The 26,807-nt window shown below is 37.9% G+C and overlaps 1 protein-coding gene across 8 annotated transcripts in view; it reads left to right on the plus strand.

Moving 5' to 3' along the window:
* The window catches only part of nrxn3b (neurexin 3b), a 129,693-nt gene that overhangs the window by 32,492 nt on the left and 70,394 nt on the right, over positions 1-26,807 (plus strand). For 5 of the 8 annotated variants that reach the window (XR_011979710.1, XM_072679688.1, XM_072679725.1 and 2 more), the window contains exons 5-9: positions 9,820-10,121; positions 11,555-11,578; positions 12,885-13,046; positions 19,787-20,225; positions 23,382-23,765. Coding sequence is in view for 7 of the 8 variants with exons in the window: in XM_072679688.1 (XP_072535789.1) it covers positions 9,820-10,121; positions 11,555-11,578; positions 12,885-13,046; positions 19,787-20,225; positions 23,382-23,765 (1,311 nt within the window). In the remaining variant the exon portion in view is untranslated. The remainder of the gene's footprint in view (positions 1-9,819; positions 10,122-11,554; positions 11,579-12,884; positions 13,047-19,786; positions 20,226-23,381; positions 23,766-26,807) is intronic. The other 3 variants (XM_072679697.1, XM_072679716.1, XM_072679743.1) reach the window with 1 other exon arrangement.

Here is a 26,807-nt window from a genome sequence, read left to right on the forward strand (position 1 = left end):
TGTGTGTAGTATGACACTGCTTTGCCTCTATTTGGTCAGCCTACACACACACACACACACACACACACACAAACTCACAATCACATATCTATTACATGTTACAGTTAATAGATATGTGATTGTAATGGAAATTACTTATGGATGTAATTATTACACAGTGGTTGGATACTGTGCTGTGTGAAAGTGAAAAAAAACAGATCACTTACGTATATACAGTTGTAAGAGAAAGCATGTGAACCCTTAGGCATGACCTGGATTTCTGCACTGATTACTAATTAAATGTGGTCTGATTGTTACCACAGTGCAAGCTAGAAAAGGTAAGTAAACCCTGGAACTTAACCTGTCAGATCCTCCTGTAGCAGCAATCACCTCCAACAGACGTTCCTGTAGCTGTGAAGGAAATTCTGGAATGGCCTACATGCATTGCCCTCTTTTGGCAATGCGGCAGCAACTCTATAGGTTTACCGTCTCTGCCTTGGCCCTTCCAAAACCCAAATCTTCTTTTGTGCGTGTACTGGTGCCCTTACATTCTTCTGTAAAATGTTTTGATACATTGGGGAACATCCAGGAGGTCTTTGGTAAACAGCAGCAGCTTCATTTATGGTGTCCTTCCATGAACATTATTCTTGTTCAGTGTTTTTATCATAATGGAGACTCTGGTTTATGGCATCTTTTTTGAAAATGGATTTATCAGTAACCAGACTTTGTATGCCTTTAATACAATTGTTCATTTACTTTTTCTATCCTGCACTGTGGATGTTTGTGTTTTATTTCGTTTAGTTGTGTGTGTCTATAATATTAATGAAAATAAATAACATTAAAAAATAAATGTCATTTTAGTTTCTCTTTATGTATTAGAGATGGCAACAAGTCAATTTTTTTTTCTCAGTAATATCTAGGTAGATATAGATGAACAAGAAAACTGTGGCCATAGTCCTGTGCCAAGACATTCTTAAACAGCATCATACAAGGCAAATTATATGTGTATGTTATAAGCTTCAAATCAAATGTTGAATGCCTTTTACAGGATTGAAGATTGCTTAATCTGGAATAGCCAAATCATGTACATTGCCGTGCAGTGCATTATAAGGCAAACAAATAATTAATATTCAAGAATGTAACAGACCTGAAGTTTCTGTCAGAGAAAGAAATAGACATCATAAACATCAACATGTTTAGCCAAATCTGTCTTAATTGAAGAGGGTATTCTTTTACATACATTGTTATCTACACCCTTCTCTTCTGTGAGCTCTTATCATGTACAGGGGAACTGTCTTGACATCTCAGTTCTAGCCAACTCCTGCACACACACTTGCACACATCATTTTGGCCATGGGCAACAACTGGTTCCAGCTGGATTCAAAGCTACTGTGTCTTACAGAACACAGTAGTGGATGCTTGCTTTTCTCCTTTTTCCATCTTCTTTCATATTTTCTTTTTCTACATTTCTTTTTTCCTTTTCATTTGCTATTTCTTTTCTCTTTTATGGAATTAAAATAGCTAACTGGATTGATTTTAAAGAGGTGGCTTTCAGTTGTAACATTTTTAATTTTATTTTTTGCAATTCACCCATAAACGGCATTTGCAGTTCATATTTACACCCGTTTCTAAACTCTATCAAAATAGTGTTCTTCCATTCTGTAAATACAGAATAAATATGGAATGTGCCATAACATTACATAATACACTTCTGCCAGTAGATAAATGTGAAAGCTATATTGAATATAAAGTGAATATTTCAATAAAACATTCCAAGGTCTTTCACCCATGTCTTGTTGGATCATTGTCATTTCATTTCATTCAGGGTCATATTATTTTTGCTTGCATTCTTGTTTCCATGAATAAGATGTGCACGATGCGTCTTTGGTCTATTAAAAAAAAAATCCCTTAGAATTTAACTGACAGTTTTTGTTGCTGTACCTTCAATGATGTTTTATGTCTCTTGTGTATTTTGTAGCAGTGGTGTCTTAGCAGTTGGACAACAGGGCTATTGATAACAGGCTTGGCAAGCTGCCACTGTTGAGCAAGCCCCTTGAGCAAGGTTCTTAATTCTCCCCGGGCACCACTGCGATGCCTGCCCACCACTCTTGGGCATGTGTACTCACTAGGAGTTTGCTAACTAGTATGTATTTATTATTTGACCTGGTGTATCCAGTATGCAAAGGCTTTTAGAAACTTCTGGAGTTCTGAGTGGTTTCAACTGTTGAGACCTTAAACCAGACACCAACCTTACCAAGCAATAGCTGAGGTTGAGATTGGAGTCAAGGGGGCGTGGTGGTGCTATTTTTGGTCATAAGAAGGTGAGAGGAAAGGAGTGTTTTTTAAGGCACATAATAATGAGTAAGTAAGGGAAACTCCTGAGCTGGAGTTCTTGCTTCAAGTTTCAGCTGATAAAGCTTGAAGCCAGGGAATTATGGGAATGGCAGTAAAAAGTAAATTGATATAATTTGTCTTTCCACTCATGTCCCTAAAGGGAGAACAGCAATTACAACAGTTACAACAACATAATAAATGTAGTACAAATTTAGTAAAAAAAAAAGAATTACTGGTCCAGTGGCAGAGCAGGGTGAGTCTAAACTTGAGCTCCAAAATGCACAATTCATCCAATTTGACCAAATGGTGCAAGCAAAAATAAAATTGTTGCAGACCATCTGGCCATCCATGGCTGTCGCCAACATCGGTTGAGGACAGGCAAGTAGCAGACTAGATGGCACTAGCAACTTGACTGTCCTTCTTTGTCAAGGTGAGAGGAGACATAATAATGGAGGGCACATAATAATAAAGATGAGTTTGTCCATAGTCCTTCTCCCAAACTTTAGTTATTTCATAACTCAATTTCTTGATAATCCTCTCAAGGCAGCCATCAGCCCTGTTGCTTGTGCACATTTTCCTACCATTTTCCCCCTTCCAGTCAACATTCCATTAATATGCTTTGACACAGCATTCTACGAACAACCTGTCTTTTCAGCAGTGGCCTTCTGTGGCTTACCCTCTTTGTGGGTGGCTTATCCTCCTGAGACTGTTGAAGATCACCTTATGAAGAACTGTCAAGTCAGCAGTCCTTCCCATGATTGTGGTGTGCTGAACTAGACAGAGAAATACACATATATATTCTCAGAAATCAAGATGTAGTTGTGTTTTGGCAGGTATGGTATTAATGTTACATTTTTTAATAAAACCCCAGGGCTAGTAAATAAAGCTAGCACTTATTAAATATTTAGTTGTTTTGGGATGTGCACTGTATTTCATGAGAAATACTTTATTGATCCCAGGAGAGAAAAATCTGTAGAGAAAATGTACAATGTGGGGGAAACGGGCACGTTATTATGGCATCATACAATTCAATACAAATCATAAAACTCAGTATATTTACAATGTCTCAGAGCTCGATGGTTAGCTAAGAGTGAGAGAGAGAGAGAGAGAGAAAGAGAGAGAGAGAGAGAGAAAGCGCGAGAGAGAAAGAGAGAGAGCCTGCGCGTGTGCGCTAAACAATGAAATAAGAGTATGCGCACGTGTGTGCGCTAAAGTTTTCGTACGCTTTTGCGGCTGTGCGCAATGACGTGATAAGGGGCGGACATTTACTTTGTTCCGTGAACAAAGAAAGAGAAAGGCGGGGATTTTGAATGTTTAAACATGCCGGTTGCCACTATATGTTAATGAGGTCAGTCGGTCTTTGTTCTGATCTTGGTTAGAACAAAGAGTGAAGCTGAACTTGTGTCAAAGCTGCTGCTGTGTTTAGCTTTACTTAACTATGTACTAATGTGGCTGTATTTCAAGTGTTAGGACAGAGAGGTTGCATGCAAAGAAGATTTAAGTCGCTGCGCTCACAGATCTGAGGTTGCAGGGTCTAACAACAGTTATTGGTTCTTTCAGAAAGAAAAATAATATTAACATTAAAAACATTACATAAACGTTAAAATGCATTAAACTTTAAGATTAAGGATTCTTTCATTAAACTATGCCCAGATGTTAAAGTTCAGTCTCACATGATGGATATTTTCTCAAATATCCAGTGGTTGTCCTCCTCAGCTGATTTGAAGAAATTTTCACTCTTCCTTGAAGAATGAAGATTCTTGATGTGCCGTCCAGGTACTTCTGGGAATGCTTGTCCTTCTGGCTTCTGGTCCAGGAAAAGTTCACAGTTGCAAGTTAAGGAAATGTTCGCTTTACTCTCATTCAGGTTGTGACCACCCGTTGCAAGCTTGATTTGAAGAAAGTAGCTGTGTGGAAACGTTGATCCGACGTCCAGCTGAAATTCTAAAGGTTCCTAAGATGATTAAAGTTAGGCTGTCCTTTGTTAGGACAATGGTAGATGGCTCTTTTGGTTCCTTTGTTTCTCTCTGTTGGGTGTTTACCTGGCTGGGTAAACTCAAAGAGGTTGATTTTTTTGTTGGGAAAGTTTTTTAGGGGAGTTTGGGGAGTTTTCTGGTGGTGCTGTCACCTACTGGTGAGCAAGGGTACCTACAACAAATATATAAATTATATGAATGTAGCAAAGTGGCATATTGGTCATTACTGTGATAATAAATATGGAAAATTATTTTACCCTATGCTCCTATGTCTCATCAACGTGTTGTAGAAAGGGTGGGAGCCATTATCCATCTTAGACAGCGTTCTCCTCTTCGACACACAGTCCAACTCCACACACCCACATCACTGGCTTTACGGATGAGTTTGTTGAGTCTGTTGGTGTCAGTCGCTTTCAGCCTTCTGCCCCAACATGCTTCAGTGTAGAGGATAGCACTTGCCACCACAGACTGATTGAAGATCCTGAGCATAGTCTGGCAGATATTGAATGCCCTCAAGCGCCTCAGAAAATAGAGACGACTTTGGCCCTTCCTGTAGAGGATGTCAGTGTTCTTAGCACAGTCTTGTGTATTGTCAATGAATAGTATTTGTAGTACACATATAGTACAGATATTCTCCACAGTGTCCACATTGACCCCCCCTGATGGACCAGGGGTCACCGGTGCCTTGTCCCTTGTCCCAGTCCTTTTGGCTTTATCACATTGAGCTGCAGATGGTTCAGCTCACACCATGCAACAAAATCCTTCACTGTACCTATAATATACATTGTACATTATAATGCACTTTACCTTTTACTTAACAACATAGAAAATACTAATAGTACTTGGGCATGACATGCAGGATGTCCTTAATTTCTTTCTTTTAATTTTAGTATGTTGAAGAACAGGTAGCTTGTCCTCACTGACAAGCTATTACGTTTTGTTAAACAAAACACAGGATCCACCACTGGAGCTTTTATATTTCTGTCTTTGTCAATATGTTTTCAGACATCATTGTTTCTGCTTTGGTATTGTTGTGCAGAAATTAGCCATGTTTTATTTGCCTGATATTTGCAGCATTTGTGTTGGTGGATGTTTTCATTGGCCTCCACCTTCAACCCATTTTTGCAGTGAACATACAGACATATATACATGCACACAGTGAGCACACATCACTGCGGCACACAAGGAGCAGGGAGAATTAAGCATCCAACAGCTTGCCAAGCCCAGGTATTGAACCCATAACCCTGTTATCAATAGCCCGCTGGTCTACCCACTGAACTACCACTGCCCCAATGCATGAGAAGTTTAAATTGGAGCGTATATGTTAAACAATGTTTTTTCATTTTGCCAGGTCATTATTCCTTTGTCAGTCCATGTAGAATAACTGTTGTGGCAAATTGATCTTGATTTAACAATAACCTGATTACATTCATTATGTTCAACTAAAAAAAAGGCTAATATTCAAGAATGCATTACTATCTGGCTAGTTACGCATGGACGAAGAGCTCTTAGGAAATACACTAGGAAAAAGCTCATATAACTGGTCTGGACATTGCTGATATTGACAGTGATGACATGCTATGGATATCATGATATGGCCTTGCTAGGCAGACACCTTTCTATCCTGAAGGATTGGTGAGGTCAGGTGGGATCAGATGTCAATGGAGTTTCCAGCCTCTAGCCATCATAATAAAACAAAAATCATTGATGCATCGGTTCAGTTACACACTTCTTACAGTGTTTCACCCACTTTTCATTTACTTCAAACATATGTACAATAAGATACCTTTCATTAGGGCTTCTGTTTTCTGAACTGTCCAATTACCAATACTATGTAAATTATACTTGATTGAAGTACTGATTAATGTATGTTTTTAATTGCATAATTGTGTTCATTTGTGGCACTTGCATTATATGAGTGAAGACTACTATGATACTATTTCAAGGTGTCCTGGATTTATTATATTATATGTATCAGGTTAAAAGCTACTCAAAGAATGTCTGTGCTGTATGTGCTGCTGTTTCCAGTGTTCATGTTAGTCATGCACTGTGCTTAATGTGTGCTGCCAAGGGGGAAATTGCTCCCTGACCTGAATTATCCTAAACCCTGCTTCCCTCTGCCGCTCAAACAACGCAGCAGTGCAGCACTAGAAAAATACACTGCCTTAAATTTGATGTAGATTCTTTCCAATGCCTTCTCCAGTAGCTTTCCCAGCTCTGTTTATTTTTTACTCTAATCTGTTGTTCCTCCTGTTTTCTGACTATGATTTGCTCCAAGGTGAGACAGTGAACAGTGAACTATGATCCTTCCCTTTGTGAAGACATTCAAAGAGAATTCTAGCTAGAATAAAATAACACTCATGCAGACATATGAAGACATTTGGTATTGTTCATGCTTTTCTGCATGAATTTCCAAACATCACTACAATGCTTCCAATGTTCCACTACAGAAAAAAAGACTTCTTAGGAAAACAGAACAAACGGTCCAAAAATGTAAGTAGTCTGCAAACATCCTCACAAGACACATGTGATAAGGAATTAACGTGTCTTGGGTCAAAAGCATCACTTTTTATTAGAAGCATTTTCAAAAAGTCCAGTTCAGAGAATATGCTTGAGGGTTGTTTGGTCTTGGGTCTGCAGCTAATCTGAGGTTTAGGAGAAACTGTTTCAGAATGATGATTAGGATGACATTATTTAGGGATGCACCAATATGAAATGGTTACTAGTATGGTTACTAAGCAAAGACCATTTTGCATGGCCATGGTTAAATCAGACAATGTGCCAAAAACATTTCAAATAATACATTATTTATGTAAAAAATATGTAATTTAAGGTGAAGTGAATGTGTGCTTAAATGTTAAAGAAGGACAAATAATCTTAATGGTCTGGATGTCTAACACTATACGACTGTAGTATCTTATATTAACTGCCAAGGTAGAAAGTGCCCATTTCAGCTGATCTTGTCTTGCAAGCTGATTATGTTGAGCAAAGTCCACCTAGGGTCACTGCCTACAACACACGTGCCAGGCAGTGATGCACCACTGGGTGTAGATGCTCTAGCTCACCCTTGGCCAAACATGCTCTTTTATGTGTTTCTACCTCTTAGCCTCCCACTCTGACCAGGAAAAATGTAGATTTTAGAGATTATTCAGCTCCTGTTAGGAGAGCCCTGGTCAGTCCCACTGCATACAACATTCTTTTCACAAATAGAAGGGCAGATTTATGACCCCATAATATGCCTTATACCACTTTTCCAAAGCTTTGCTTGGCTGCTGTTTTCGCTAAACAAGAGTACGAACTCGGTGTGTTTGAAAGCTCTAAGATGATGCTACTGCTTAATCCAGCCTTTGTGACTAAGGTTTTGGATTCCTCATTTACTTGCAGTGTTCTGAAGCTTTAAGTCTTCTTGTCATCTAAAAAAGAGTGATAACTGCATTGTTTGTGTCCTATTGGTGCTTTGTGCATGTACAGATACAGGACAAGAAGTTTCAGAGATTCAAATAAATTGTTTGTCTCTCGGGCTGCTCCTCACAGGGGTAAGCCTGGTTCATCCCAGCACTTATCTTTGTGGATGACACAAGCAGTTTGCTCAGCTTGTGAAGCCAAAAGCTAGCAGACCCCTAAGGGTCCAAAGAGGCTATTCCACATGGGCTCTCTTTAATGGCATTTCAGTACAGGACATTTGTGCAGTGGCCAATTGGACTATGCTGCACACATTTGTCAGATTTGATCTGCTTGATGTCATCACGACATCTATTGCACACTCTGTGTTCAGTGTATTGCGGTAAGAAATTAGTATGTAATGTAGTAATATTTTCATAAGCCAGTGGACCTCTATTAGACCATGTCTGGTTGGACAACACAGCTTATGGAGGCATGCGATTCAGTTACTTGCATAACCTTGGCTCTCTGATAACATGAGCAAGGTATCTTACCACAATTTTCCTTTTGCACGTAGCATGCTGAAAATGAGAGTCATGGATGGGTTACATAATAAGGAGGCGATGCTCCCCTATTAGAACAGCTGACAGGCGTGTTTTCAATTTTCTTACATGATTAATCCTGTCAGAGGGCGTTTTACCATAGTGAGGTACCTCACTCATGTTATCAGAGAGAGAAACATGTTTACGCAAGTAACTGGATGTTTTGTGCACTATTGTCTGATTGGTTGTTATTAGGTGTTAGTCTAAATGAATTTGTGCACTCATACACACACACATGCAGCATTATTCTGTGTGTAACTGGTAGGTAAATCTGTGTTACATGCTAATAAAGTTAATAAAGTCACAGCACTGTGATATCACCTTATTTTAATACACTCACTGAGCACTTTATTAGAACAACTATACTAATGGGCATCCTGCTTCAATTATTCATGGCATTAGAAGATGGGTAGATTGTGACCATGAAAGGATGCATACGATCAGTAACAACACTCAAACAGGTTGTTGCATTTAGGCAATGATTGGTATAAGGCTAAAAGTGTGCCAATAAAACCCATACTACTTCACCACCTGCACCAGCCTGGACTGTTGACACAAGGTAGGTTGCATCCATAATAATCGGTGACCCTGTGCCCACTGCAGCCTCAGCTTTGTTTTTGGCTAATAGAAGTGGAACTTAACATGGTGTTCTGCTGTTGTAGCCTTAAAACACACTAAAAGTGGTTAAAAATGAAAGAAATAGACTTTTAATAATTCCTCAATAAATGAGTCATCCCAAAATGCTTTATTGAAACAAACATTGCTCTAAACCAATCTAACCACTACCTTTTTAGCTTCTGAGTCTTTTTAATGATTTCTCTTCTCGGCTCTTGCTCTGTGATTGAGAGGCTAGCGTCCTCTCAAATGCTGGTGAGAACTGAACCTTTGTGCTGTGGGTGTTCTCCCTAAACATACCACAACTGTGATCATTGAAGCACCCAGTCTGAACAAGCACCTCCCGGCTGTGTTTTTTGTAACTTCTGCATGTCATTGGACAGACTAGCATGTGTTTATAAAAGTCATGCAGTACAAATCCTATGTATCAGCACTGTATAGTCACATCCTTGATAGTGCATCAGTGTATTGTGCTATCATGACAAAAATAGTCTGGACCACTGGTTAAAAAAACTATAATTTGTAGATGAACATGTGTTTTAATCTTTATTTTGGATAGGCCAATAAATGGTGAGAAAACTATGATAATACACTATGACACTATATAACTAAGCCTTTAAGCATGATTCTTTTTTATTAATAATTTCAAGAGCTTTCACCATTTCATTGCACCTCATTTATGATCCAGTGACAACACAGGTCGGATACTGCGACGTGGAAGTCTCATTTGTTCTTACTCCTCCATTTCTACAAGCATTTAAAGTATTAATGCATCCTTAAGGATGGTGAAAATGGACATTATTGTTACATCACAAGCTCACATAGTATCCTTTTGTTGGCTTAATGTAAAATGCAAAGATATGATTGCTGAAATAAATAATAGTATAAATAATATAATCTAACCAAAAACGTTTTTTTTTTTTGGCCTGCAGCACGGGAGGAGAATGTAGCAACATTTCGAGGCTCTGAGTATTTCTGTTACGACCTATCACAGAACCCTATTCAGAGCAGCAGCGATGAGATCACGCTTTCCTTCAAGACCTGGCAGCGTAATGGACTCATCCTCCATACGGGAAAATCGGCTGACTACGTTAACTTAGCACTAAAGGATGGAGCTGTTTCGCTGGTCATTAACCTGGGCTCAGGAGCCTTCGAGGCAATTGTGGAGCCTGTCAATGGAAAGTTTAATGACAATGCCTGGCACGACATCAAAGTGACACGCAATCTGAGACAGGTAACCATGTGATCACTCTTCATCCAGGGTTTAAGGTTTATACATAAGCTATTCTAATTTAACCAATATGACAAACGTATTGATATCGATATTGATACAGTAATTGCTAATGCTGTTAGAGAATTTGACACTGTGAAAAAAGTTTGCAGATAATCGAGGATTGGTTTCCAAAAAGCACAAATGGGCATTTTATGAGTGTAAATACTGTCATACAGCAGACCCAGAACAACCATGGATTTATATATTAGTATATATTAAGTTAATCAGTCAAAGAAGTGGGATATGGGTGGAAGTGGATTTGGTAATATGTACAATGTTACAAAAATCTACCCTTTCCAGATGAAACTCATTTTGTGTGATTTAGTAGTAATTAGTAGTAATTTATTGTATTAGTAAGTTAATAGTAAGTTTAATTGTCCTAAGTAAATAATTGTGTAGAAAGACTATTTAGGAAGTAAACATTAATGCCCATGGTCAAATTTTTATTGCTTATATGTTACTAGGTTACTAGCCATAGATCTGTTTACACTACTGTAGAGGCATTCTTACATGTCCTCTCACACAAAAACTATTTTTTTAAAGCTTTACTTTCTAAGCTTTAGCTGACCACCCAGCCTGTCAACACTTGTCAGATTGTAATCAACAACTGACAGTTCTTGCAGCAAATGTACACTTGCTTAATCTCAAGAAAATAAAAAGAATTTTAGGATTGTAGCCCAAATATAGCCAGGAACGAACCTTTAGCACAGCTTGTATGCAAGCTACGTACTGGAGCTACTACAGGTGTTCCTGAGCAAAAAAACTGTGGAGAAATGTGGCCCTCCACACTGGAACTGCCCAACCCTGTACCACAGTATACCCTATGTAAATAAAATACGGAATCACATTAAATGCAAGACTTAATTTACTAAAATTACAAAAATATCCACATGATTTATGACTGCTAATACCACAGCTGGCTTCTGTGTACTGAGGATTCAGTAAAAGCTAGAGCATGAAATCTGGCTTGATATTGTTGAACTGCCCCTAAACCTCACTGCCAGGTATGGCAGATTTTTAGTGGATTTGAAAGAAGTTGACAAGTAAGTACTTTTTCTATGTCACTACTTTGTTCAGATTGGCAAAATATACAGCACTACCAAAGAGTTGTGAGCTGATGGACTGAAGGACTCCCTGCCTGTCTTTTTCTCTATCTTTCTCTTAACGTTTCTTTCTTATTCTCTGTCTTCTCTCCTTGAGACAACATAACTTGGTAGACTAACACTGACCATTCATGGGACCATTTTTAGTACTAACCACTTTCTAACAAAACTAATGTACTAACACCCTAAATCTTCATCATTTTTTTATTTTTCTCTTTTAATTTCTTCCATTTATTAACAACGTTCTGTTCACTATTGTTTTGATTTCCTTTCTTCCCCTTTTCCTCAAAGCACTCAGGCATTGGACACGCTATGGTAAACAAACTACATTGTCTGGTAGATATCATTTTATTGTCCTTTTTTGGGTTTGCCGTGTGTCCTTCTCCCTTTTTTCTTTCTTTTTTTTTGAGTTTCAATGTAGACACTCTTTTCAAAAAATGAGGAAATGGGTTTGTATTACCAGGGCTTTTCACTTTTTAACATTTCCCCTTTTATCGCGTCTTATCCTTATCTTATGATGTCCTTCTTTTTTCTGGGCTGAACACTTCAATAGTGTGATTTTATACACTTCTTATGACTTGAAACTGCATTCACACTAATCAAGTTTAAGGGACTTAAAACTTTCAGTTTTTGTTTAACCAAGCCTCCAAATTTTTTGTGAGGATTGTCAGTAATAACTGACTTGCTTTCCAATAAATAAATTTTAGTTATTTAAAAAGAAACCCTAACACACCAACAGAAATCTCAATTTTGGGAGCTCTGGCAGTTGATTAAATAATACTGCGCATGGCATGCCCACACACAAACAAATCCATCTCATTCACATCTTCATGGAACTATTCATGATCACCACCCCTAACACTTGATCACTCCATTTTCCCCATCTTCTGTGAATATCTTCTGCATGCCGTAATTGTGTGCGAGTGTGCGTCTTGACACTTCTTATGACATTACCTTGCTTTACTTCTGCATGGCTGTCATTGTATGGCTTTGTGGCTTTAAGATAATCATTTATCATCCTTTTTCAAAATTTATCCACCTACTTTCATGTTTATTAATTTTGGTTTGATTACATATTGGAAAAAATATATATTTGATTTTCTGAGTGGAAACGCCTTCCTTCACAATGCATGTCAGTGTATGTATGTGTGTGTATGGGTGTAAGAAAGAGAGAGAGAGTATGTTTATGTGTAGGATTTTATGTGGAACTATATGTGTGTGTGTGTGTGAAAGAGAGTATGATAGTACATAGTGAACCCTGAGAACTAAAACAAGTACAAGCAATTTGTCCTTGGTTTAACATTTACTAACCCCTTAACCAGTAATTATCCAGTCCTAATGATAATTCATTTTCTTACCCCCATCAAAGATAAAGAAAATGTGCTTTGGCAGTATTTTCTTTACCTGCCCTGTGGACGTGTGCTGTGAGCAATCCTGAAAACAAAAAACAAAAAAAAACAAAACGCTGCCTTTTTCAAATCCGACAGTCCAAGGTATTGAGATCAGGGTATTTCCAATCAATTCAGAGACAAAAAAGAAAAAGATCTCGCTTATGTGGGTTGCATTCTGGGCCAAGAGAGTGGCTGATTATTTGGTTTCCCATATTATTATTATTAAACAGGTGACCATCTCGGTGGATGGTATCCTGACCACCACTGGCTATACCCAAGAAGACTATACAATGCTGGGCTCTGATGACTTTTTCTATGTTGGGGGCAGTCCTAGCACTGCTGACCTTCCTGGATCTCCAGTCAGCAATAACTTCATGGGCTGCTTGAAAGAGGTGAGTTTTCTGGAAGCTTGATTTTATAAAAACTAACCTTCAACCAAAAACACTCAACCTTTTGAATGGTTCTTTAAAATAATAGGTTTAAACTTAATCTCTAAATATATGTTTATTAAATCCAGTAGCGATCATTTTACTACACACAAAATGTGTAGTAGAGGTAGGTCAAATAAAATCAAATCAAGTTTGCCACATTAAAACAAGTGTAAAGGTAAGTGAAATCGTAAGTGCGTAGTCCCCCATGATAGTAAAAACACAAACTTATAAAAATGGAAATACAGAATATATACACATTAACTTACACCTATACACATTACTGCACCGTTTAAAATGTACAGGTTAAATACATAATATAATAATATAATATGTTAATATTACTATTCGCATATAGACACTAGATAACATGAATTCGCTACTGTATTTTTACATGTGTCCTTGGTAAAAGCCAGTCAAATGAACATGTTAATGAGCAAATATATTTTAATGACCAAAATAGACATCCTACTTGAAAGAAAACCAAAACTCTTAATATCAGAGCTATAGAAAGAATCACATATATTCTTTGCACAATAGAATACAATAACATAAAAAATGACATATTCAACACAGGCTATCCAGTCCACATCTGTTGATGTGATGATACAAACACACTATTAACGTCCAACCAACCAAATGGGGTACCACAAAAAACACTTAGTAACACCCTAGAAACAACCTGAGATGCCATAGCAATGACACTTGCAATTGCCATAGCAACCACCTAAAATCACAAATCTATATTTAAATCTATATATCTTTCGATATATAATAATGAAAGTATTTAAATCTAATGTGCTTGGTTTATTTTTCACAGTTACTTGGGCACCGACTCAAGTTCACGGTTCATTTATTGATTCTCTCCCTCCTGTAATACATGGATTTATGTATTCAGTCATTCTTACATCTGTGCCAGCGGCAGGCCTTCATACCTTGTTTGTTGTATTATCATTGTCTTTGTTATTAATATTAAGCCTTATACAGTGACCAGCAAACTGTCAGAAAAGGACTAAGAATGCTGGAGAAACTATGCACTGTGTCAGTCTTCTTTTTACTTCTATTGCTTATGGCTGTTAGAAGCATCACATTATTGCATTCCAGGGTTTTCTAGAACAGCTTGCATTCAGTGTTTCTTTTTTTTTGTTGTCCTGAAATATGGACTGGGACAAATTTAAAATATTTAAATGTCTAAACTGTGGATCTCTTTCTCTCATTAGTCAGTTATCAGAGCACCTGTGTTGATTTACTATCAAATCTTTGAGGATTATCTGTAATCGAAGAGCTGCAAAATATGTTTGCTGACAGCTGTGCTCTCAAACAAAACTGCTGTTTGCTGTGCACACAGTGCCCTATATACCAGAAAAAGCTCTTTCCTTAGGGAGAAAAATGCTTTTAATTTTCTGCTTCAGTGGATTTCAATTTACAGTGCTTTCCCTTTTGTAGTTTGTTGTATGTGGTTATAATGTACAACTTAGCATTAGAAGTCTTATCACTGGGAATGAAGATTAGATTTATAATTGATATGGTAATCTAATGATATATTAGTATGTAGTGGAAGTTATGTAAGTAGTAGTGGTTTTAGTAAAAGTCTAGGTAGGGATCAATCTTATCAGGGGAGTGAGTGGAGCATGGTGGTAAGGTTTACTGGCTCAGCTGAAGGGTGAATTGCATGTGTATGTGGCCCCATGACAGCAGAGTCAGTCTGGAGGGCAGCATTGACACCCAGTAAACATTGGTCTTATACCAGTATTAAATGACACAGGAAGACAAATAGAAAAACAACAAATAGAATGTCAGAGTTAGAATTATGTATGTTTAAATGTAATTTGATTGAATTAAATCAAGTTTATTTGAAAATATACAAATATTAAATATTGTTTTATATAAACATTCCAAAACATTTGTTGTTATTATTATTATTAGCAGCAGTAGCAGTAGCTTAACGGGTGAAAAATACACAGAACTTTTTCACCAAATTCTTTTTTTTTTTTTTAGTTAAGATGTAAGTGTATGTAAACTTCCATCCACAGTCATATTATCAAGTCATATTATCAAAAATGCCCTAGTAGTTTTTTTTGAGCACTTAAACAATTAGCTCTTTATTAGATAGTTTGTAGCTTGTGCTGCATTACGTGTGACGTCATAACATGTAATGCGTGAATATGATCACATTCACACACACAGACACAAGGCAAGTACATGCAAACAGAGGCACAGCGCCGCTTTTCTCTCGCTCCTAAAAACAATCAGAAATGTAGAAGATAATCCGTTGTGCCCATACTGCTGCTTGACGCACATGAACACGAAGGGTAGTCAGATTCTTGCGGGAAGTCGGATTGCGGCACAACACTGTTTCAGGACTTTTTTAGCTGGTGGAATTTTCGCATCCCCCGGCGCACCGGTCAGAGAGAGAGAGAAATAAAAATAAAAAAAAAACCAGAATTTTAGCTGTTTTCCAGCTGGATTACTTGCCGATACTACATGACAGGTCCATGACATTGCCGATGGGTAAGATAGAGTAAGTTTTACTCTTACTGTCTGTTATGATGTGTATCATGTCTAAGTTACACTGATCCGGATTTATGAAGCTTACAATACCAGCATGTAGGCTAGAACCATGCATTTTCATGATTGTTTAGGCCAGTAACTGTAGAGAACATGGATTCAGTAGTTCCATGCCCTTCTGTTCTGTAGCAATAAAGCAACAGTTGTTCATCAACTGTGTTGTCAAATTTGCAACCATAGGCTATGCCAGACCCACCCCCTTCTCCCAGACCAAGCATGTCTCAGAACGCCTTCATTTAGCTTACAGCGCAGCCTAAATGGAACAGAAGCAATGCGGATTCTCCCCTGGGTACCCAGTTTGTCTGGTAAGTGTAATCTTTCAACAGAAAAAGTGCAGTTGTGTGCATGTATATATTCAGACACAGTATAGTTCTGAATATGACGAGTAACAAACAAGTAATAAACTACTATTACTAGCTAGCTAACTGTAGTCTACGATAAACATGCAATTAGCCTGCATGCCACTTCCTCCACAGAAAAAAAACTTGATTAGTTATTTTTTCTTACAGATTTTTGTCTTTACACCACTTACCCTTAATTATTTCTTAATTATTAGACCATGTCGTGTAATTTGTCTGTTGCTAGTATTTAACATTAGAGATGTTCATTAGTTCATTCATTAGTGACAAAATTCAGGTACAGCCCTACTAAATATGTGCACAGTGTCTTGCCCTGTCAGGCATGGCAGTGAGAACACAGGGAAACACTTGCAGGGTTGCAAGATTTTAATGAACAATGGAACATGGGGAGACAAAGTAACAAAAAAACACGAATTTATAAGAGATACAGCAATCTAAGGGTCATAACACGAAAACAAGAAACAGAACTTGACAACTTAGCCTGGGCAACGTAAGACACCTGGGACTGGGAGGGCTCTAAAGGGTATAACAGGAAATACTTGAACTGAGCAGACACAAACTAAGGGGTAGTGAAAGGTGCACAACAGAAGACAAAACACAGGAACTTGAACAGCGAAGCAGGGCTCCAGACCAAAACAAAACCAAATGATGAACTAAGAAGCAAGGCTTCGGAAATAAAACAAGACAAAACAACAAACATAACTGCGAAGCAGTTGTCGGATCAAACAACAACTTGATACAGCTAGAAACAGTGGCAAACATACAGGACTTAAATAACAGGGCAACAAAGAAAATGTGAACAACAGTATTCAGACCAAACATAAAATATCTAGATCAATGTACTTCCCCTTTGAGCAGACTGTAGAACGCGGTGAGGTTGCAACAGAGCTAATTCACGACAACGAGAGACTGAATCACCTTGGCTTATGAAGCCCTGGTCCCAGGTGTTTCTTGTCGGGTTAATAAGGGAAGCCGGACGCAAAGCACATGCGCGGCCGACTTCCGGAATTTGGGCATCAGGGCAGGGTTTGGGGATCGCCCCAGGGACAACACAGGCCTGACACACTGCTATACATGCATAGCTTTTCTCATTTTAAGCTAAATTTAGCTTGGTTAAACTTTGCTTTTTGGCTTTAATATTCTTTATCATTCTATGTTGCACAGTATAACACTAGCTAAGCAAACCCTTTCCAATGGATAAAGCATGAAAAAAAGAAAATCATGCCACAATCACACGGTCATTTCTAGTCACAGTAAAACGTAATGAGAAAACAAAAACTGATTTAATTACCTTGGCACAGTTACAGTGACTTATTACTAAAGGTGTTAATTAGGCATGATGTGTACATTGCAGTACAGAAGTGCTTTACTATGCTATATTGTAATATATATTGCTATCACTGTAATAAAATGTCTTTACCTTTTTTCTTTTTTTAACAGGTCCCACAATATGAATGATGGGGGACAGCTACAGTTGCTGTGGGATGAAGAGAGCGTGGAGGTCCTTGGGAAGTGTTGCTAGGGGATTTGGGTTTATTTGTATGGCCTGGCTTATCTGTGTCATGACTGGCTAGGTCTGATAAGGAGGGGTAAACACTTGCAGGGATGGTATGATGCAAGAGAGTTTATCATCAACACAAAAGGGGTAAACATAAGAAAAAGCAGCAAGTACAGGGCCAAAGGAAAAACCAAACACAACCGTGACAACGCAAAGTGGGCAAAGCAAAACACACACCTGAGGCTGGAGGGACTCTGGGAGCTAGGCTAGTGGTGTGGGAATGAACGGGGTGAGGAACGATAACCAAAAATGTACCCAGTTCCGCAGCAGCAGCCATGTTAAAGCTAAATATTTCTCAGTAAACTGTCGTTCCTCTACAACGGCTTAGCCAGATCTGTACTCATGTGGCTCTCATTGGAGCACATGAGATGCCTGCTACCACTCATCTGTCATAAAATGTTGTCATGGTGACAATAGATTATGTGGTAATGGATGTCCAACCATCACATGTCACAGTTGTCCTTTCTGTTTTCTTCAGTAATTCTGTGACTTTCTTTTTTTATGTTTGTGTGTTACAGTGGAACTATCAATGCCCCCTTTTTTATTATTATTATGTATTTAAGGACTCTTATCTAAATCAAAATTATTTCTTATGTGTGTGCTAGATCTCCTTTAAATGACAAATATACTTGGAAATGTTTTGTCAGTGTCTGTCATATATTTTGAAGTTCACATAAAAGGTATGGATGTATAATCTGCTATGCATTTGAATAAAAAACAATACCAATAATGGTTATTTTTAATATTACTGTCACTTATATCAACATTTTTTGTTATAACAACTTTTTTTTTTAAATGTGAGCATCAGGGTAAACAAATATTCATAAGGCAGCCTTGGAAAGTTTGGCAGCAAATCACTGTGGTAAAGACTAGATATTCATTTCAGGGTTAGCGTAAATCTAAGAAGTACAAAAGCAAAACAAATATTCTCAAAATCTCTATTCTATTCAGAGCTTAAATAGTTTCAAATGAAGACATTTTATTCATGATTTAAATTACTTTGTATGTATAAAATAAACATCTGCATATTATCTAGTCTACATTTTGATATATAATGAAAATGGAACCATGTACTGAAATAAACATGCCAAAACGTACAGGGTAGTAGAATGAGACGAGGGTGATGATAAATGTAGAGCAGCAAAAAACACAAATATACTTGAAGGGGGTGAGGATAGAGGATTTCTCAATGTGGGTTCACAAACATTTTACATTTTACAATTTACTTTTCCATCAAATTATAGCTCTGGAGCTCAATGCTCTGGTTTGCTGCTGAGATGAACCAAAGCTACTACGACCCAGTTTAAGCCCTGTGCGAAAGTCAATATGCACTGGTGAAGGTTAGAGGGAAAATAAAGTTTTAAATGGTATTTGGACTCGGTCCAGACCAGAAAAATAATTTGACAAGAGCACTGGCCGTGTACAAATACTACCAGCCCATCTAATTTCATAACATTAGCTGGCTTGCTACCAACCTACTTGATCACACTGGCCGTCTTATGCTAACATCAGAGTGTGTCTGTAATGCAACTAACAGCTCAATACCACATGACTGTCAAAACATCTAAATTAAGCAGTTAAAAGAAATGATAAATGGAACGATTAACAGAACTCTGTTACTCCATGTAATGAACAGAAAGGACATGATGCATGCGGTTTATTCTGGTCAAGGCTGTCAGCCCCTTCATTTCTAAATGTAACCCTGCTTTCTTACGATATAGCAAAATAAGATTTCTGAAAGAAATTGGGGTTGTTGTGTCATTGAAACATATGTGTGGCTTGGCCCATCCCCCTCATACTGCAACCAGCCATCAGACTTGTGGTTGCTTAACTTCAGAGAAATGTTGTGCTGTTCATTTTTTCCTTACTGTGTCCAAACCAGCCATTATTGATAGTGTTGACTTTTATAATATCGATTAATTATTTTAATTATGAATTACTTTTAGATATTTCACAGGCCTATTTGTCAGTTGGTTTGGACATTACAACTGGTTGTAATATGTTATAACCATATTGTTGTAACTTAGTATTATAACAGTAGTGTAAGAAAAAAACAATATTGAAAAACAGGAACTGCTAGCTTTTACTATAATCAAATAGGATTGTACATGATATGCTAGGTGTTTCTGAAAAAGGAGTGGTCAACTGTGGTCTTTGGTGGTCGGCCAAGTCTGGAGCTGGAACACTGTCACTAATATGTTTTTTTTTTTTGGTTTTAGGTGGTTTACAAAAATAATGATATACGCTTGGAGCTGTCTCGCCTTGCCCGGATTGCGGACCCCAAAATGAAGTTGCAGGGGGACGTGGTCTTCAAATGTGAAAATGTGCCCACTCTGGATCCCATCTCATTTGAAACAGCAGAGTCATTCCTTGGTCTGCCCAAGTGGAATACCAAGCGTGTTGGCTCCATCTCTTTTGACTTCCGTACTTCTGAACCAAATGGACTGATCCTTTATACTCAGGGCAAGCCTCAAGACAAGCGGGATGCCCACAGTCAGAAAAGCAACAGGGTGGATTTCTTTGCTGTGGAGCTTTTGGATGGTAGCTTGTACCTTTTGTTGGATATGGGATCAGGCACAATAAAAGTCAAAGGCACACAGATCAAAGTCAATGACGGGGCCTGGCACCATGTGGATATCCAACGAGATGGAAGATCAGGTGAGTTTCTGTTAATGTGATAGAGATTATATGTGTACTTCATACACAAAAAGTAAGGAAATTTGTGTTTGGTAGATTTTTTCTTTGATGTTTCTTCTTGGCAATAAATCTTATATTGTTGGAAAGCATGGTAATTTCCCTTTTAAATGGTGCCACATTTGTAAGGAACATGCATTTGTGGGATGAGCAGCAGAGCTGAGAATTCGCCAAATCTTCTCTGCCATTGCCAAACAGCTTATTTTGCTGTTGCTATTGATATCAATTGGCAGCACCTGTGAGCATGGGGTCTGCTACAACTGTTTTGAATAGGGATTAGGTATCATAGGCTGCCCTCTAGAGATTTGCAGTCACGGTTGTAGGACGATATAACAGACGGCTGTCTGCCCAATCAATCCGGAACAGACTGCACGCAGCTATTCTCCAGTCTCATCGCTATGAATACCCTTCACCGTCAAGCCCATTTGGGCTGGTATTGGCAACATGTGCACTGGAATCTGAACATGTGGAAGAACATTATGTTCAGTGATAAGTCCAAATTCTGCTTACGCCAGTTGGTTCGTGCCAGAGTGACCAGCACGTTGGCTGACTTGGGCAGAATGGGATGCCATCCCACAGCAGACATGTGATAAAAAACAGACATCATAAACCATAAATCCTTGGAAGTAAATGTTTGTCAGTTACAGTATAAAATCAAACCACTAAGGGGTAAATGTTTTTTGCAGTCGCAAACTATACTTGGCATTAAAAGTTATTGATTGATTGATAATTTGCTTTGCACTTTTGCCCCATTCCATACATACTTACAGAAATTTTATTTTGAAAATAACAAAAACAGATTCAATTATTGCAATAAACTCTCACATAATATAGTAAATAACGCTTGCCTTTTGTTAAATAACATGCTAAATGGGCCACCCACACCAAAGTGGCAGAGGATTATTGACAGGTTCAGACTAAAACTACATAGGGTGCTGTTTTGTTTTTGTTTGTTTGTTTGTTTGTTTGTTTGTTTTGCAAATTCAGTGGCCCCTACATAGTATCACCAAATATTAAGTATTATTATACGGTCAGCTAACAAGTCAAGTCAGATTTATTTGTATAGCGCTTTTTACAACTGTTGTTGTCACAAAGCAGCTTTACATAAATAGTGATTAATAAAAAACAGAGACAAAGAAGAAAATAACGTAAGACATGATGGATCAAAGACCCCCAGTGAGCAAGCCAATGGCAACAGTGGCAAGGAAAAACTCCCTCAGAGCTGGAGGAAGAAACCTTGGGAGGAACCAAGACTCACAAGGGGGACCCATCCTCCTCTGGTCAGAACTATTTAAACATTAATGATAACAATTACCAAACCAGGTATAACAAATAGGTAATAATGGTGGTATTAATAATGGCAGATAATTACGAGTCCAAGTAGCAGATAGTTACGAGTCCATTTGTTTTTTAGTTTTTTTTCTCATATTAACAACCAAACCTAACCAAAAATCAAGAATGGACAGACTCTTAGAATGACTTATATGCTGAAAAGAACACCCTGCCTACAGTGAAGCATAGTGGTTGTTCAGTGATGCTCTGGAGCTGCTTTGCTTCCTTTGGCACTGGAAACCAAAGTGTGGAGGGCAAGATGAAATCAATAAACTAGCAGGAAATCCTAGCAGCGAACGACAGCCTTCCGTGAGAAAGCTGAAGCTTGGGCGTCATTGGATCTTTAAATAAAATACTTACATAAGAAATCTAGACAGCCGTCCACACTAACCACACAGGGCCTAGTTCGGAGAAATGTACTGCCCTAACGCTGATGCTACAGTGGCTCATAACCAGCAATAATAGCAAGCTGTGTGTGCAACAGCCTCTGGGATTTTCTTAACACTAGAAGCACTGCTACAGTTTGCCCAACTTATATCTAGACTTTTACAAACAATAGAAACTGTAATTTTAACCTTTCACCTAGTTTAGTATTATGGTATGGGGGTTTAGCTTAGCTTTCACTGTTGTTGGTGACAATTTTAGTGTGGATAAAGCCGTACTGTTAACACACATCATCACAGTTAGAATGCTTCAACAAATTTACATTTACATTTATGGCATTTAGCAGACACTCTTATCAAGTGCTTATCACTGTTTACTCAAGAATAACCTTAGCTACTTTGAATAGAATAAAAATCAAAGATACCTCTAAGCTTAACAAATCAGGTTTTGAGGTCGGAACTAACTGTTGTATAAACAATGTTGTATATCATGGTTCTGTTCAGTGGTCAAAACACTGCTGAGTCTTTATACAATGAACTTGTTACTGACATTTAGCTAATGTCACTAGATCACATTTCATGGTTATATACCAATGGTGGACCTGATACTAGGAACCAGGTCAGGGGTTTTCTTGTTCTAATCAACGACCTGTTTGTTTTTAATGTTCACGGTCAGGTACCACTGTTGACATGTTGTGCCATAACTGGTTGAGTGAGTTTCACAGCACAGTATTGTACTTGACCACTGTGCTTGTAATGTTAATATTTTCTCTTGTTATTTATAACACATGCTGGTATCCTGACATCCTTACTTCCATCAGTTAAACATGGCAGTGGTAGTTTGATGGTTTGTATCTTATATTAAATATCTCTCAGCCCTCTGATGGTAACTGTCAGTATGAGTAAGTTTGAATGTCTGCTGTATTTCATTATCAATTATCATCTTTGGTTAATTTGTTGCTTGAGAGGATAAGAGGGTAATTACTGTTTTACATGAGTGATTTGTATGTTGGATATTTTTGCTCCTAAAGTAAAAAATTAATCATTTAAACAAATTATAGAATTCTCTTTGTATAATTTTTTGAAAGTCAAAGCTTAAATGTGTGCTTAGTATATACTCTACTGTGAAACCTGGTCAGTATAAAAAGTTACATTGGTCAACACAGGTGTGCACTTTGTCGTGGGAGCAGTTACTGCTTCTGGTCCAAAATTTCCAAAAAGTGCTGTGCTGTCGTGAGCAAAAATTAAAAAAAGGAAAATAGGCAACTATGGCAGTGGCACGTGTAGCACCACACTTGTAGTAGTTACTTTAGTAGTTACTGAATAGTACGCCTATGAGTAAATGAGTAATAAATGCATAAATGTTCATTGACATGTCAGTCAGCCTATTTTGGTTCCTCCACAGGAATCATCTCAGTGAACAGCCGAAGGACGCCATTCACTGCCACTGGGGAAAATGAAATTCTGGACCTGGAAGGAGAACTTTATTTAGGAGGTCTACCTGACAACAGGGCTGACCTGGTCCTGCCCACCGAGTTGTGGACTGCTGTTCTCAATTATGGATATGTGGGCTGCATACGGGACCTGTTTATTGATGGTCGCAGCAAAGACATTCGTCAGATTGCGGAAGCCCAAAATGTATCTGGAATCAAGCCTTCCTGCAGCAAAGTGGGTGGCAAGCAGTGTGACAGCAACCCGTGCCGTAACAATGGCGTCTGCAAAGAGGGCTGGAACCGTTTTATCTGCGACTGCACTGGAACTGGCTACTGGTCCAGAACCTGTGAGAGAGGTGAGTGGCGATCTAGGTTTTCTAAACTTGTTCTTTTGCACTCTTGCCACAGTTTGTCAATTAAAGAAGTACTAAACTCTGCCCAGTAGTTGATCAAAACATAAAACAGAATATTTATGAACAAATGTTACTGTTCTTAATCGTCAATGTGGTCTGTGCTTAAAACATAGAAATAGAGTCAGGATTTAACACTCTCTTTGGCAAAAATCACATCTTACAAACTCTTTCAATAGTCTTGTAGGAAATGTTATAATATTTTAAACCCCAAAACATGATATATTTTGACTGTATCAGTCCACAGCACTTTTTCATGAAGATTGTTTGTGCAAGCAATGCCACACATTGGAACATATATGTGGGGGTTTTGGTTTGCCTTTCTTAGCAGCATTTGAGCTGAGAGTCTTCCAAATCTAATCTTGTCCACCTAATCCTGACAAAAAAACAAGCTAAACTCACGTGTCTATCTTCTTATAACCTTCCCCTGCTTTGTGGGCATCAGTTACTTTTGCATAAGACTATAAGGAATATTTATATACACTTACTTTTTAAACTGAATCTCTAGATTAACAGTAGCTCAGAAATTCAGGTTGATCTTCTATGAATGTGGGTTGGTAACTCCTATACTCAGCCAACATTTGCAACTTAAAAAGTGATTACCCCCCTAGAGCAGATACTTATTTGATTAGTATTTTATTCAGTGCAGTGTGTACAAGAGTGAACATGCCCCCCTTCACTGGCAACAGAGCTCCATAAAGATGTGACTTTGTATCTACTCTTGCTTTTCAAGAAATGGCATTGTGGAAAAAACAGTTTCTCATCAAAACTGGCCTGCTCCTGGAGACTGAGAGCAGTTTAGAGAAATGGTGGGGGTTCTACAGTGCTGTGGAACAATAGATGGTTCCCGTTATTCAATGATTCAACCCCTTCATCACAAGTACTTAGTAGAAAACCCTTTTACTGTTATGACCTGTTGCAAACATGATGCGTAGCCAGACACCAGCTTCTAGCATGCATTCCTGAGGAATTCCTGAGTGACCTCACTCATACTGATACTGATGCAACCAGATGCAGCCATCTTCTTCAAATCCCACAAATATTTTCCATGAGGTCAGTCTGGCGACTGACAACCACTCCAGAATCTTCTAGGACTTCCCCTGAAATCAAGCCTTGGTGAATTTTCAGATAAGCTTGAGATCATTTTTCTGTTTGATGGTCCAATGACCCTCTGCTTCGGCCTTCTCAGAGAAGACATGACGTTTCTTCTAAGATTTCCTGATTGATTGAATCAAATCAAGTCAGATTTATTTGTATAGCGCTTTTTACAAATGGTGTTGTCATAAAGCAGCTTTACACAATCAGTAATTAGTAAAAAGACAAGAAATCAACCATCTTAAGAAGACATGAAAACCTAAGGCCCCCTGTGAGCAAGCCAAAGGCAACAGTGGCAAGAAACACTCCCTGGAGGTGGAGCTGGAGGAAGAAACCTTGGGAGGAACCAAGACTCACAAGGGGGACACATCCTCCTCTGGTCGGAACAATTTATAAATTATTGGATAAATTATTGATTAGGACATTTTGTGCATCAGTGCGGAATTCTTCAAGAAATCAGGATGGACATAAGAATTTAATACTTTATCCACCTCAAATAAGGCTTTCATTTGTTTGTGGTTGCTAAATGAAAAGATGAGATCCTCTCAGGCAACAGTTAATGTAAAAGAGTGGCGAGTGCTGTCTGATAGTGTTAGGTCCCGGGGAGTGGTCTATTTTTGAAGCACTGAGAGGCTTATGTGTGTGTTTGTGTGGTGTGTGCATGGATGTGTTAACATGGCACTGCACCACTGTCTTTGCCATTCCAGCTGCAGTCAGGAACCTTCCTCTTCCTTCTCCTTTGCTCTTTGCACTGAATCACATCTCCTACATGATGTCATTGTTGTTGTTTTATTCTGGGCTCTAGAATATTGGGGTTGTATGTTGGTAAAGATGGGCTTAACTGAGAGTTTTTATAAAAAATCCTGATTTGTTTGATCAGAATAGCGATGTATGGTACAATGATGAAAAGTCAGACTGCAATAATGAACTTACCAATAGTTAACAAAAAGAAGTGTCTGTTTATTCAATCACAAGGCAAACTTTTCAACAGCTTGAGTACATGATCCAGTTCAGTTTTATCACAAATCTGATCTTGTCATGAAGTACATTAACTATAGATATCAGTTATGGAACATAGATTTTATCTGTATGTGTTCCTCAAGATATATATCCTCAAGAATGTAAATATTATATTATATTATATATAATATTATAACAATTATATATAATAGTATAATTGTTGAAATACATAATTTTTAATATACATGTTAGTTGAATTTAATGCATCGAATACAGAGGACAAAGTTTCTCAGAAGGAAAACAGTATTAGCATGTAGTATTATGTAGTATGTGGTTTATTTACAATATTTTTAAAAATCAGTTATAATCTTTATGTACAGTTGTTCATATTAGAGACTGTTAATAAAATGTCAAGCAAGGTTCCACAGCATGCTTTACAGTTAATTAAGTGTAAGGTGTAGATTTTTAAAAATAAGCATTAAGTATATGTCTTTGTGCCACACTTAAATGTCTTTAAACTGTCTTTAAAAATGTAAATAAAGAATTATAAACATATTGGCATAAATAATTTAATTCCCATGCACAATAATAAGACTTTGTACTAGATACTATATAAAGACTAGTAATCTACTATACTACTATATAAAATGCTAGTAATCGGAGATTCAAAATAATGCACTTGTAAGGGGTGGCTCTAGGGCAAAATCCACTGAAAACAAGTGTCCAGGCAGAGTCGCTTGCAGACTGTAGACCCACCTCTTCCGAGAATACTTGGGCGAATAGCAAGAGTGGTCACCTTACTGACTTGTCTTAGTAGTGTCTAAACTTAGAGGTATCTTTTAATTGTTTTGCCTATTTAAACTAGCTGAAGTTATCCTTGGGTAAATTGCAAAGCCTTAAATGTAAATGTAAATGCATAGCAACTGCATGAGA

The sequence above is a fragment of the Salminus brasiliensis genome, chromosome 1 (assembly GCF_030463535.1).
Source record: "Salminus brasiliensis chromosome 1, fSalBra1.hap2, whole genome shotgun sequence".
Taxonomy (NCBI): Eukaryota; Metazoa; Chordata; class Actinopteri; order Characiformes; family Bryconidae; genus Salminus; species Salminus brasiliensis.